General features: G+C 43.1%; 1 protein-coding gene across 2 annotated transcripts in view; it reads right to left on the bottom strand.

Moving 5' to 3' along the window:
* Window positions 1–14,909, bottom strand: part of LOC102574909 (uncharacterized) — a 151,483-nt gene that overhangs the window by 63,265 nt on the left and 73,309 nt on the right. The window contains exon 3 of one of the 2 annotated variants that reach the window (XM_059720644.1): window positions 1,794–2,014. The exons of the other annotated variant lie outside the window; for it this stretch is intronic. Coding sequence (XP_059576627.1) covers window positions 1,907–2,014 — 108 coding nt within the window. The 3' untranslated portion in view covers window positions 1,794–1,906. Of the gene's footprint in view, window positions 1–1,793; window positions 2,015–14,909 lie in introns of those variants that run through there. 2 annotated transcript variants of the gene reach the window in all.

The following is a 14,909-nucleotide window of genomic DNA, read 5'->3' as shown; positions in this document are numbered from 1 at the left end:
TGAACAGCAAAATAATTCTAAGGCCAAAAGCATCCATGAGATTAGTCCTGCTTATTTACAGGTATAACCAACAAGGGGACAATTTAAAGGAAACAAAATTAAAAACAAATAGAAGCCAGCTACATAGGGCTAGTTAGATTTCTGCAGTGGTCATCTAGCAGGCTAATCATTTTGGGGAAATGGTAGAAAGACATATAGAAGTAGGTTGGTGCCTTAGTATCTTCAGACATACAAAAATGTAGAACTCTTGGTTACAAAATGATACCTTTTATTAGACCAACTGAAAAATGGCAAGAAAATTGTCCCTTTCTGCAAGCTTTCAGGAATCGAAGTCCCTTCATCAGGCTCTGGGAAAAGTGTAGATGGTACAAGATGGTAAAAAGTCCCCATAGGTCAGACTTCAGGTATCTTCAGGTAGCATTCACTGGTGATTATAATGTACATATAAGATAGTTGTTGCTAATTTGCACATGGCATTTCTAATCCAGAGACTACTTTTCAACATATGACTATTTTTTCCTTGCAAATATTGGTATATTTTACTTTTGGGATATTAAACTTTATTGGCCAAATACATCTGTGATGTAATTCCTCAAAGTCAATACATTTACACCAGATACAGATTTAGTTGATTGTGTTTATAAAGGTCTCCAAGGGTCAATTCTTCTCAGAGATGTTAAGGTCACATCTAGTTTGACCTCCTGAAAAATGTGTCATGCAGTAGACCCCCAGTAATTTCTGCATGAAGCCGAAGCATTTTATTTGAGATATAGCATCTTTAAAGACTTCATATAATGAGTAATCAACCATCTATTTGGATAACTTGTTGGGTCAGTAGCTAATTATCATTCTGTTGCAGAATTACAGAATAAAAGGAATACAAGGGACTGCCAGGGTCAAATATAGGAGTTTAAAAGTTATAACATTTCTAGCAAACTATACTTACTTGGAGATTCCAAATTATTTTATTGTGTTCTTTATCTACTGGATGAAAAAGCCTTTTACTCTTAAAAACAATTCTTTGTTGTATGGTGTTGTAAACTATGCTTCATCCACCTCTTACTTTTCTTTTGGATTAACTAATGCATTGAGCGTCTTAAGGGTCTCAGCTTAATTCACATTTTCCAGGCTTAGAATGATTCTTGGAACTCTTTTCTGAACCATTTAAAATTTTTCAAGATCTGAGACACCAGATCGTAACATAGTATTCAAAGAGTGTTCTTATCAGTGGCAGAGAGAAAAAATACTTTTCCTTTTTTCTTCTTGCTATTTTCCTGCATATAAATCCAAGCACTCTTAGCTACTGAACTGTGTTCAGAACATACCAACTATTGGTCTATTGATTAACTGTTATGAGCCCTAAGTCCTTTCTGGTGTGCCTGTTTTCCAGGGTAGAATCTTTCCTTTTATCAGTTTTTTTCTTAGATGTATGACTTTGCATTTGGCTGTAATAAAGCTCATGCTGTTATTGTTCAAATGAAACCATTGTATTAAATTGATCCAGGTTAGTCTGTAAAGATGACTGGTCACCACCATGCGTAGCCTTTTGTGCTAATTTTGCCAGCAATGATTTTATATTCTCTTTTAGCTCATTATTAACATGTTGACTACCACTTACCTGCCAAAAAAGACCTTCTGAGACCCTAGTAGACACACACCAATTCTCACTTGCAAATAAACATCAAGATCAGTTAACAAATGTAATATAGACTATATAATTTTGTACAGTTTTATTTTTAATATGCTTTTCAAATGCTTTCCAGAAGTCTATAATGTCAACTTAGTTTCTTTCATCGACAGAGCTTATGTCATTAAAAGTTATATCCAGTTTGCATGACAGGATCTGATTTCATTAAAAAACATGTACACTGCCATTAGTCTCTGAGCCAGAGGCGCAGCACCAGGGTTACCAGTCTCCTGGAGCTGCACAACCGCTTTGCACCTCTTGCATCAACGGAGCCAGCCATTCCACCGCTTCCAACATGCGAGGACGCAGGGCCACCAGCACCTGAGCCTAGAAGAAGGCACAGATTTATTGTGGTGGGTGACTCCCTTCTTAGGGGGACTCAGGGAGCAATCTGGCGACCTGACCCCCTGGTCCGTGAGGTCTGCTGCCTGCTTGGAGCTCATGTCCGGGATGTGACCGAAAGGATCCCTGAACTCATCCAGCCCTCCAACTACCATCCCATGCTCCTCATCCATGTGGACACCAAAGACACAGCACAGAGAAGTCCAGGCCGGGTCACGTGTGACCACAGAGTTCTTGGAGCTGGGCTCAAGGGCTCAAGTAGTTTTCTCTTCAATTCTCCCTGTTACAGGACATGGGCTCTGGAGGGACAAGTGCTTTGGCAAGGTGAATAGAAGACTCTGGTGATGGTGCCATCGGTCTGCACTTCAGAGAGAGTGGACTGCTGGGAAGGGATGGCCTCCACCTCACCTGGAAAGGAAAGAAGCTCTTCTCGGCCAGAATGGCTGACCTTCTTGACAGGGCTTTAAACTGAGACCACTGGGGGACAGGCAGTCTACTAACAGTTCTAGCCCAGGTCATGTCAGCCTGGCTCTGGTGACAGCCCAAGGAAAGGTCACTCTTAACTCCTCAGGGAAGCATTGGGTTTCACATGGCAGACTTAACTGCCTGTACAGAAATGCCGGAAGCTTGGGAAACAAGCATGAGGAACTTGCTCTTCTCCTATGTTGTAGTGCTAATTTTTGCTCTATTTATTATGTTTAAATGATAATACTATTGAATATTGAATTGATAAACCTCTATGATTGTATTAGCTTTATTTCTTTGTCTTTTATGAACAATTTTATAAACAACTGGAACTTCATTTTCTGCATGTTCCCTGCTTGACGTGAGTAGATGAACTTTGTATGCCCTGTGTTATGTGAGTGTCTGTGTGAGAGAATGAATGGTGAAAGAATGGTAACTATTTGCATGAAAACAGAAGAAGATTTAACAGATTGTATAAGCAACAAGGGGCCAATGTATAAGTTACCATACAGTTAACTAATTAAGCTAATTAAAGGATGGCTGAAGAACTCATCTTCAATCAAGTTCAAAGATGATAGTGAGAAGAAGGAATTCTGCATATCCTGCCATTTGAACTATACAATGACTGAAATACCAACTTGGAGATGCACACAATGCTTCAAGGCAAAAAACCAACTTTACTGGAATGACCTCATCGAAGATAGACTAGAATGACCTAAAGACTGAGCATGGAAAAACCCCAATGCTGAACAAAGACTTGAAATCCTTACAAAAGTGGGATTTAGACAAGCCAAGAGGGGGAATCCACTCTTTGCAACCTCCTGGAGCATGGGCACATCTGTATACCCCCACTCATATCCTCAGGAAGCCTGGACTTGGCCATCCAGTGCTAACATTGAGTAGCTGGTAACTTTAACATCTTACTGGAGTGGTTTTGTTTGTCTGACTGCTTGTGTTTGTCTCTTTGTGTCTGGTGTGTCCAAGCTGATGTATCTGCTTCATATAACCAATAAACAGGGCATTTTACCTTATCCCCCTTTTTAAGGTCTCGCTCTTAATTTAAGCTATTGGCAATTTAAAGTAACAATGTGATAATGACTATGACCTTGTAAGAATTACAGAGACCTGGTGGGACTCCACCTATGACTGGTCGGTGGCAGTAGAGGGTTATACCTTGTATAGGAGAGACTGTGTGGGGAAGAGAGGTGGGGGTGTTGCTCTCTATGTCAAAGATCAGCTCACCTTCCTGCAGATTGAGTTTCCAAGCCAGGAAGGGTGTCTTGAGACCTTCTGGGTCAAGATATGAGGAGAACATGGAGAGGGTGACTTACTTGTAAGAGAATTGGTTATTCAGGCAATTAGAGGCGATATCACCCCCTAGAAAAGGGAGTACATGAGGAATGGTCATTGATCAAAAACATAAGCTTTGAAGCACAGGGCAAAGCTATCTCTTCTCATAAGAGATGCAGTCAATGAGCAAGGAAGCCCCTATGACTGAATAAGGAACTATTGGATCCCATCAAGTTCAAAAGAGTAGCCTACACCAGCTGGAAAACAGGAAGCATTACCAAAGAGGATTACTCTGCACTTGCCCACATGTGCAGAGAGTGGTTGAGAAAACCAAGGTACAAACTGAAGTTAGGCTAGCTACAGGGATCAAGGACAACAAAAAGTCCTTCTTCAGATATGTGGGAAGTAGGAAAAACAAGAAGGACAGTACTGGGCCCCTGAGAGGTCCAACAGGGCAACTGATATCAGATGCCAAAGAAAAGGCCAATCTCCTAAATGACTTTTTTGCATTGGTTTTTCACCCTCCCATGAGGATCACACTGCCAGGAATGGCACAAACCAATTTGGGAGCAGGTGACAGGCCCAAAAATCGATGTGGATCAGGTGAGGGAACACCTTGAGAAACTGGACATTCACAAGTTTGCAGGCCCAGACGGAATGCACCTGGGGGTCTTGAAACAGCTGGCAGATAGGGGGAAGAACTAGATTTGGGGCTCCTGAGGCAGCTCTCAGAGACCATAAAAACTAGGGAGGCGGTAGTCATGGGGGACCTAAACTACCCAGACATCTGCTGGGAGACGCAGACAGCAAAGTCCCACTGTTCACGCAGGTTCCTATCCTGTGTACAGGATCTCCATCTGACACAGGAGGTACATGGTCCCACTAGGGGGAATGCCTTGCTGGACCTGGTATTGGCAACGGGGGATGACATGGTAGGAGACCTACAGATCGGTGGTCACCTGGGAGATAGTGATCACCAAATAATAGAATTCGTCATAAGATGTTGAGTGGGTAAGATAACTAGTAGGGTGAAAGTGCTAGACTTTAGGAAACCTGATTTCAATGAACTCAGGTGTTTAGTTAAGGACGCACTGCAGAGTAAGGGTTTTGAAGAGATAGGAGCCCAGGAAGGGTGGCTGTGCCTTAAGGAAATGATCCTTCGGGCACAGAGGGAGACGATCCTGATGCGGGGAAAAAGGGGGAAAGGGGCCAAGAGGCTTCCTTGGCTAACCAGAGAAATCCAGAGCAGCCTACGGGCAAAAAGGGGGGGCATATAAAAAGTGGAAACAGGGAAAGATTACTAAAGAAGAGTATACCTCCTCTGCTCACGCTTGTAGGGAGGCAGTTAGACGGGCCAAAGCTACCATGGAGCTGAGGATGGCATCCCAAGTTAAGGATAACAAAAAATTGTTTTTTAGATACATAGGGAGTAAAAGGAAGACCCAGGGTGGAATAGGACCCCTACTAGATGGGCAGAAGCAATTGGTGACAGACAGGGGGGACAAGGCTGAACTCCTCAACGAGTTCTTTGCCTCAGTGTTCCTAAGTGAGGGGCAAGACAAGGCTCTCACTGGGATTGTAGAGAGGCAGCAGCAGGGCACCAGACTACCAAGCGTAGACCCTGAGATGGTGCAGAGGCACTTGGAGGAACTGGATATGTTTAAGTCGGCAGGCCTGGATGAGCTCCATCTGAGGGTACTGAAGGCACTGGCTGACGTCATTGAACAGCCACTGGCGGGAATATTTGAACACTCGTGGCGCACGGGCCAGGTCCCGGAGGACTGGAAAAGGGCCAATGTGGTTCCCATTTTCAAGAAGGGGAGGAAGGAGGACCCAGGCAACTATAGGCCAGTCAGTCTCACCTCCATCCTTGGCAAAGTCTTTGAAAAAATTATCAAGGCTCACATTTGTGAGAGCCTGGCAGGAAAAATTATGCTGAGGAAAAACCAGCACGGGTTCGTAGCAGGTAGATCATGCCTGACTAATCTAGTCTCTTTTTATGACCAGGTTACAAAACGCCTGGACGCAGGAGTAGGGGTTGACGTCATTTACTTAGACTTCAGGAAGGCCTTCGATACGGTATCCCACCCCATACTGGTGAACAAGTTAAGAGGCTGTGACTTGGATGACTGCACGGTCCAGTGGGTGGTGAATTGGCTAGAGGGTCGTACCCAGAGAGTTGTAGTGGATGGGTCTGTATCGACCTGGAAGGGTGTGGGCAGTGGGGTCCCGCAGGGCTCAGTCCTTGGACTGATACTCTTTAATGTCTTCATCAGCGACTTGGATGAGGGGGTGAAGTGTACTCTGTCCAAGTTTGCGGATGACACAAAACTGTGGGGAGAAGTGGACACACCGGAGGGCAGGGAACAACTACAGTCAGACCTGGAAAGGTTGGACATATGGGCAGAAAACAACAGAATGCAATTCAACAAGGAGAAATGCGAAGTACTTCACCTAGGGAGGAAAAATGTCCAGCATACCTACTGCCTAGGAAATTATCTGTTTGGTGGCACGAAAGCAGAAAGGGATCTTGGAGTCCTAGTGGACTCCAAGATGAACATGAGTTGTCAGTGTGACAAAGTCATCAGAAAAGCTAATGGCACTTTATCGTGCATCAGCAGATGCATGACGAACAGAACCAAGGAGGTGATAATTCCCCTCTATCGGGCGCTGGTCAGGCCGCAGTTGGAGTACTGCATGCAATTTTGGGCGCCGCACTTTAAGAGGGAAGTGGATAACCTGGAAGGGGTCCAGAGAAGGGCCACTCAGATGGTTAAGGGCTTGCAGGCCAAGCCCTATGAGGAGACACTAGGGCACCTGGACCTCTTCAGCCTCCGCAAGAGAAGGTTGAGAGGCGACCTTGTGGCTGCCTATAAGTTCATCATGGGGGCACAGAAGGGAATTGGTGAGGCTTTACTCACCAAGGCACCCCTGGGGGTTACAAGAAATAATGGCCACAAACTATCAGAGAGCAGATTTAGACTTGACATTAGGAAGAACTTCTTCACAGTTAGAGTGGCCAAAGTCTGGAATGGGCTCCCAAGGGAGGTGGTGCTCTCCCCTACCCTGGGGGTCTTCAAGAGGAGGTTAGATAGGCATCTATCTGGGGTCATCTAAACCTAGCACTCTCTCCTGCCTATGCAGGGGGTTGGACTTGATGATCTATTGAGGTCCCTTCCGACCCTAACATCTATGAATCTATATCATTGCATCCCCCTTGGCAGGGATATTTGAAAAACTGTGGTGCTCAGGATAGGTCCCCGATGACTGGAAATGAGCCAACGTGGTCCCTATCTAGAAGAAAGGGAAGAGGGATGACCTGGGGAACTATAGACCAATCAGTCTGACATCCATCCCTGGAAAAATCCTGGAGAAAATTGTCAAGGGATCCATCAATGCCAGACTAATGGAAGGCAAGCTTCTGAATGCCAGCTAACATGGATTTGTGACTGGCAGGTCTTGCCTGACCAACCTCATCTCCTTCTATGACCAGGTAACTTATACCCTGGACAAGGGAGATGATGTGGACATCATTTTTCTGGACTTCAAGAAGGCTTTTGACCTAGTTCCCCATGATGTCCTCATGGTTAAGTTGGGGAACTGTGGCCTTGATTATCATATGGTCCAATGGCTAGCCAACTGCTATGAGGTTGGACCTAAAGAGTACTAGTTGAAGGGAGCAAATCAACATGGTGCAGTGTTACCAGTGGAGTCCCTCAGGGCTCAGTACTTGGGTTAGTACTCTTTAACATCTCCATCAACAATCTGGATTTGGGAGTCAGATGTGAACTGTCCAAGTTCGCAGATGATACCAAATTATGGGGAAGGGCCATCAGACCACAGGACGGGCTGAGAATACAGGCTGACTTGGACACACTCTCAAGGTAGGCTGACCAAAACTGGATGGTCTTCAATGCAGAGAAGTCTAAGGTGCTGCACCTTGGTAGAAAGAACCCTCATACTTACACGCTCAGCAGTGCTACACTCGCTAGCACCATGACCAAAAGGGACTTGGGGGTCTTGATTGACCATGAAATGAATATGAGCCACCAATGTGATGCGGTGGTGGGCAAAGCTAGCCAAACTCTGGCATGCATCCAGGGAAGTCATCCTCCTGCTTAGCTGCGGTCTCACCAGGGCTGAGTAAGAGTGCTGTGTCAAGTATTGGGCCCCTCACTTCAGGAAGAATGTGGAGAAGCTTGAGAGAGTCCAGAGGAGAGCCACTCCTATGATCCAAGGCCTGGAGGGAAGGCCATATGAGGAGAGACTGAGGGACTTGGGACTCTTCAGTCTGGAGAAGAGAAGGCTCAGGGGGGACTTGGTGGCAGCCTACAACTTCATAAGAGGGGTACATCAGGACCTGCGAGAACATCTATTCACCAGAGCTCTTTAAGGGATAATAATTTCTAATAGCCATAAACTCTAGGAAGACCAATTTAGACTGGATATAATAAAAAAAGTTCTTTACAGTGCAGGTGTCCATGGTCAGGAACAAACTCCCCCCAGAAGCAGTGCAAGCACCTACTCTGGACTCTTTCAAAAAACAACTGGATTAATTTCTTGCTGGGGTCCCTTGATCCCAGCTGACTTCCCACCTATGGCAGGAGGGCTGGACCCAATGATCTCAAGGTCCCTTCCAGCCCCTAATGTCTATGAAATTTAGTTAGGCAATCAGCGCCTGTTCACCCTATACCATTTATAGTTTGAATCTGTCTTTCCATAATTTTCACCAGTTCTTATGTCACGGGAGCTAGCCAGGTAATCCTATTTATCTTTTTAAAGCAGATTAGCTTTTTTCACCCATTCTAAAGTTTGCATGCATTCCCTCAGAAGGTATGTGTTCTGTCCCCTGGGCCCTTTATAGCTATTTTTATGTCAACCAGCTGAGATGCAGTGTAGTATGGTGAGAGTGACATGCAGACAATATTTTGAGAAGAGACTACCAAAAAATCTGTCCCTTGGCCTTTGATAAATTCTGTGTATTGGAAGTATATGTACCCTGTGAAGGATCAGGGAAATCTTAATTTGTCTTCTTATTGAAACTAAATTACCTTGGGTTGAGATCTGGGCAAAGCCAGGTTGTGTCAAGAACAATGCAGGCAGCACAGATGGAGAAAACTGGTTTCCCAGTAAGTTCTCTTGAAAGTTTCTCAATTGAAACTGGGAGCATCTACCTGTGAATTCAAGTGCCTTTTCTAATGCAAATTAAATTTAGTACCTCCAATATGAGGTACTATATTAATGCACATCAGGCTGTACTAATGTGCAATAGTACATTTGTATGGGTTTTTTTAGTGATGCTTAATGTGCAGCAGACTATTTTACTGTGCATTAGCATAATGCCACAGTTTTTTACCTGGCGCTTTAATGCACAGCAAAACACAGTCTAAGTATTAAAGCGCACGTGTCCATGTGCTTGCAGTGAGGCAGTGCAGTCTGAAAGAATGACCTCCAGCTTAGAAGGCAGGTGCCTTCAGCTTCTATCACTACTTTATTGTATAATTTTAGGTAAGCTACTTCCTGTTTCAGTCTCACTTTTTCTGTCTGCAAAATGGTATAGTAATAATACTTGCCTATCTAGATCATGTAGATGTTGTGCAAGGTAATTACTATATGCACAGTGAGCAAAGGTGAGGTTCCTGAGCGTGGATGTCTTGGTTAGATGTCTTTGGCTTAGATGTCTTTGGTTCCATTAAGGAACACAACAGTCAGGTGGGATATCAAAGGACTGGATTATAATGCAAAATGTGGCTGATGAAGAACTACAAGAAGTTTACTAGTGATATTATTCATTGCACAGCAGGATGGGGAATCCTTTGATGTCAGATGGGTACATTTGTTTATGACTTAAGGTATAGTTGTGCCATAAACTCCCTTACACTCCAATCAGCCACCAATATATTATTGATCAATTCAGCTTTAGTCAGCTGGCATGTGTCCTCTTCTGTGCCTGATTCACAGTGAATATGGCTCTTTAACAGCTGTTACTCTAGTGAATCTGGCCCTTCAGTTCATGCTTTTAGCTTTGTAGCTCTCTAGTTCAAACCCAGTGTCAGCAAAATGATGCCGTCATATTTGGTTGTGCCTGAAAGTGGATTTAGGACAGCTTTGATATTGGTAGTCACCAGGGATTGAACTATTGACCTCCAAAACAAAAAGCATGAATCTGTAGTTTGTTTTAGTGCTTAGCCAAAGATCCTAACAGACACACGTGCTCTGTGAAACAGGCACACAAGTACTATATAAGACGTGTGCACACATATGTTTATTTTAAGAGATTGGTTTTACATAAATACATTTAATAGTCAAAAGCACTGGCAAAGGTTTTCAAAGAGCCATCTAATATTAGCTTAGCTGTCAGATTTTCTGTACCTTTGTACTCAGGTGTTACCAAAGGTTATTACAGCTTCTCAACACTTTCAGAAAACAGGGATTGTTTGGTGCTTAAATACGGATTTAGCATTCTAAATATAGATCCCTCACTTTCCAAAAGTATTTGCTGTTTATTATAAGAGAAGGATTTATTATATGAAAACACATTACACAGGCCAGCTAAAGCATCCAAGCAAAACTCTCACTGACCTGAGTTGATTTCCTTTGCAAAACAAGTTAACCCTTCTCTTTCCTCTGTTATCAATTAAAGTGTGGCACATACTCCCTGAGGCATCTGCCACATGAGTTTTATGATACCATGTGAAACAAACCCTAAAAGAGAGCTCATGTGGCTTAACTGAAAAAAGCTGAGCATGACAGCTGCAGAGGAATTCATTCATACACCTTATATATTTGATCTGAGGAACAGCAGATAGCAAAGTGGGCGAGGGGAGAGAGGGCAGAAATCAGTTACTTTAAAAAGCTTCAGTAATTTTAAGAATGCAAGAACTGCTGTATCAGGACAGCCAATGATCACTGGTAGAATATAGTCAGTACCAGATGCTTTAGCAGAAGGTATGCAGATATTTTAAAATACACTTGACAGTATCACTAGTAGATCACTTCAGGAACAAATTGTCCTCATGCATGAGAATAAAAAACTGCCAGAAGGTACTGAGTCACAGTCATGACTGGTTCAAAGGTTATCATCAAGTTGAAAGGTTATGATAAGAAAGGTTACAATATGTGGCAAAGAGCTGCAGTTCCATTAACTCCTTGAAGGTTGGAGGGGGCGGACAGTGACAGCTCTCATTATGAAGACTCATAAAAATACAGCAAAGCTACGCAGACAAAAAAGAAGATTCTTAGATTTACAAGTGATTAACTCAGTTGTGACACTCCAGACTTACATGATCACTGATCTAAAACACCCCTTTACAAGGCTCTACATGCAAATGCACAGTTAGGCTCAAATTGGAGTAAATGAAAGCACACATGGTTTGCAACAATGCTGCTATTACCAGAGTGATCTGAATAGAGACTGCATCTCCTCCCTCCGCACAGTGTTTATCCTGCTCCCCCGCCAAATTCTGGTCTACACTATGCATCCCAACAGTTGCCTTGTCCAAGGCCAACATTTCATTTAAGGTGGGTGAGCTTTTTTTTTTTTTTTTTATTGCATCCTTCAGCTTGTGCAGCAGAGTACTAGTGAGCATAAAGGTTGTGGAAGCTGGACACACATTGGAGCATTTGACTAGATACTGAAGGACTGAATACTTCCAATCCTCTCTGCAGCAGTGGGCACTCATACAGATAACTGCCTGTCACCTCTGATAGCCATCTCTTTCTCTCCTGCTGAACTATCCAGCTTTTCTTTCATAGGGTTTGCCATGTAGCTATGCTTTAAATTGGTACAAAAAATACAATGCATTTGGGATCTTAAAATGTGAAGACAGAAGTAGTATATTGGATTTAATGTCAATATAAATATCAAGGAAACATGGAACAAATGAATTAATCTCTCTCCCCCCCCCCCCCCCCCCCCCCCCCCCGCAAAACACACACAAGTATTTGGTTTTCTTATTCATTTTTAGAGTATCAGTCAAATGACCTGAGAATTTCTACCCTTGGAATTTTGGTTTAGTTTGTATGCAGTATGTAGAGCCGCATTGATACTCATGGTAGGATATATTCAGAAAAGAATGCATATGTCTATGAAAAAGGGTATATTGTTAAGAAAGAACAACATACACACTCACACATATATAGAAGGTTGCTTTATATTTTTATTGAAGGATTACATGCTTAGCTGGTTCCCACAGTTTCAGGCACATATTTTACTAGCCCAAAAGCTTTTGAAACCAAGCCCCTGTGGGGAATTTAGTTTAATCAAGCTGCACTCACAGATGCTGTATCCTATCTTAAAGTGCTGTCTAATTCTGCCTTGTATAATAGATGCCTATTTTGGACTGATTTTCCACAGCTTTTTTCTTCAGTTAATGTGCTTTTCAAGAAATGCAGAACAATCATCTAAGAATGGGTATATTTATTAGTCAGATGACATAGGCTAATAAATAGTGTTGCATGTGTGAAAGGCCTAAACTAGGTTTCCAACAGGAAGGTATTTATTAACAGAAATAAGGAGTTCTGCTCTGATCTCATTTTAATATGATAAATTAACTTCTCAGTTACAATAAGACATTCAATCATTCTGCATTACCTTAGCATTTTTATGAAGAGCTGTGCCCTTGCTGAGGTTCCCTTAGTGACCAGCTTTAGAAGCACTCAGCCAACTGAACAGGAAAATGAACTGATTTATACCGAAGTAGAGAACAGCCTGTGAATGGAGTGAAAAAGTGTCCCTATATAAAAAGCATAAGGGATCAGCGTCTGAAATGTTTTGGTACGTATAGCTTTCACCTAACTTTGTTCTTTTTCTGATGACCTTCAGACATTTTGTTGTGACACTTTTCAAGCCCCTAAACACTAGCCACGCATTTCCTTTGGCTCTCAAGACAAAAGATATCTATTTGCCCGAGAGCAACAGGATGGGAATTCTATGCATCACCTTCTACTACGTACTTGTAACTTTATGTGGACTATCCAGAAGAAAAAGACAGCCAATTTCCCTTTCTTTCTTATGTATCCCCAACCTTAACATTGAATTGCAGAGCTTTGTAAAATGTATAACTAGTTTTTGTGGGAGGCAAGTTATTTACCGCTCCCAACTATACAGTGTTTTTTTTACTGGACTAAAAGTTACCACCCACAAAAATTCTCATCTCTTGTATTTTTTCTGGGCCATCATGGCTATAATATCACTCTACCATGAAACTTTGTAAAAAAAATAAGTTAGTGTTAAAGTGATGCACACATTTACCAGTCAGATTATGTTTTAAAGCAAAACTCCCCACCCCCAATTTCAAGTTGACAAAACTATTTGCATTACTTCAAATATTTTGCATGTTCATATTCTTATATAGTTATTTCCCTTTATAAAGTCTATTTTTGCAGAATAAGTAAAATCACAAACTGCTTCCAATAGGTTTCCATTCCTACTTAGCACTTGCTAGCTATTTATTTATTTATTTATTTAAAGAGCTTGCTGTGCATTGCAAATTAATAATCTATACAACTCACTTTATAAGAAGTTTGTCCTCATTTTAGGCCATCATTATTATTTAGTTGCGTTGCACTAGCATAGATGTTCTAGTTACTATACAGTTAGTCCAAAAAAATAAACAAAAAAACTCCCCTAAACTAGATGTCATATAAACACAACCTAAAAAGACAGTTCTTTCCCCAAACAGTTACAATCCAAGTGTGATACAAGATTGTACACGTGTATACAGGCAGACAGGAAGTACAAAAGGGAACATTTAAATTACAGGGGTCAACATTATTGGCAGTAGACCTATGCTTAGTGCAAAATAGATTTTATTGTTCACATTTAAAAAACAAAAATTACAGAGTTGTAGAAAAATTAGGGTTGGAAGGGACCTCAGGAAGTCATCTAGTCCTGCTCAAAGCAGGACCATCCCCAGCCAGATCATCTCAGCCAAAGCTTTGTCTAGGCAGGTCTTAAAAACTTCCAAGGATGGAGATTCCACAGCTTCTCTGGGTAACCTGTTCCAGTGTTTTTCCTAGTGAGAAAATTCTTCCTACTATTTAATCTAAACTCCTTTTGCTACAACTTGAGATGGTTGCTCCTTGTCCTGTCATCTGCCATCACCAAGAACAGTCTAGCTCCATCCTTTTCTGAACCTCCCTTCAAGTACTTGAAGGCTGCTATTAAGTCCCCTCTCAGTCTTCTGTTCTCCCAACTAAGCAAGCCCAGTTCCCTCAGCTTGTCCTCATTAGTCATGTTCCCCAGCCCCTCACCATTTCTGTCGCTCTGCTGGACTCTCTCCAGTTTGTCCACATCCTTTCTGTAGCAGGTGGTCCAAAACTGAACATAGTGCTTCAGATGTGGCCCCACCAGGTGCTTGTACATGTGATGAAAATTGGCCATTTTCGCTGTTTATTGTATCACATTGTAAATGTGCGGGAGTTGTTTGTTTTTTTGTTTATGATGTACATGAATTTCTTATGTTGCAAACTAAACCACATCCACACGTAGTTTAGTTTGCAACATAACTATTTGTAATGCTTTTGATAGCTTCCCCCCCCCCAACCATGGGAGAGGCAAGTTGAAGGCAGAAGTGGCAAGGGGCTGATTCTTTCCCCCCCCTACCTACATCTGCCACAGATGAGGGGTGAGCTGCCAGAAAGCCAAGGAGCCCCTGAGCTATGAGGGCTCTGGCCTTTCTTTCCACAGTGGTGGCACCACCCCCAAGGCCACCCGGCTGGGCTGCTAGCAGGTGGGTGCTGCCCCAGCTTGGATGGCCACCCAGATGGCCCTGGGGGGGTGCCTCTGCAATGGAGGGAAGGGATAGGTCCCCCCCACAACATACAGCTTGCATCCTGGCTGCAGAGAAGCAGATGGGCTCCACGAGAAAAAAAAGAAATAGGATCAGGCCACTCACTGCTTTTTTTTTTTTTCCCCCCCTCCCACCTCCCCCTCTTCTTCAGACAGAGCCTGTCTGCACAAGCTTCCCCTGAGTTGTGTGGCTTTTGAGCTGCAGAGGGGCCCAGTCCTTCCCTCTGTGGTGGTGGCAGCATCTCCCCAGGGCCACCCAGGCAGGGCCTAGCTGTGTGCATGCTGCCCCAGCTAGCAGGCAGCACCTGCTAAATCCAACTCTTCCAAGCCCAC

This window comes from Alligator mississippiensis, chromosome 1 (assembly GCF_030867095.1).
Source record: "Alligator mississippiensis isolate rAllMis1 chromosome 1, rAllMis1, whole genome shotgun sequence".
Lineage (NCBI taxonomy): Eukaryota > Metazoa > Chordata > Crocodylia > Alligatoridae > Alligator > Alligator mississippiensis.
Note: the sequence above shows the minus strand (reverse complement) of the source record. Positions and strands in the feature narration are given on the sequence as shown.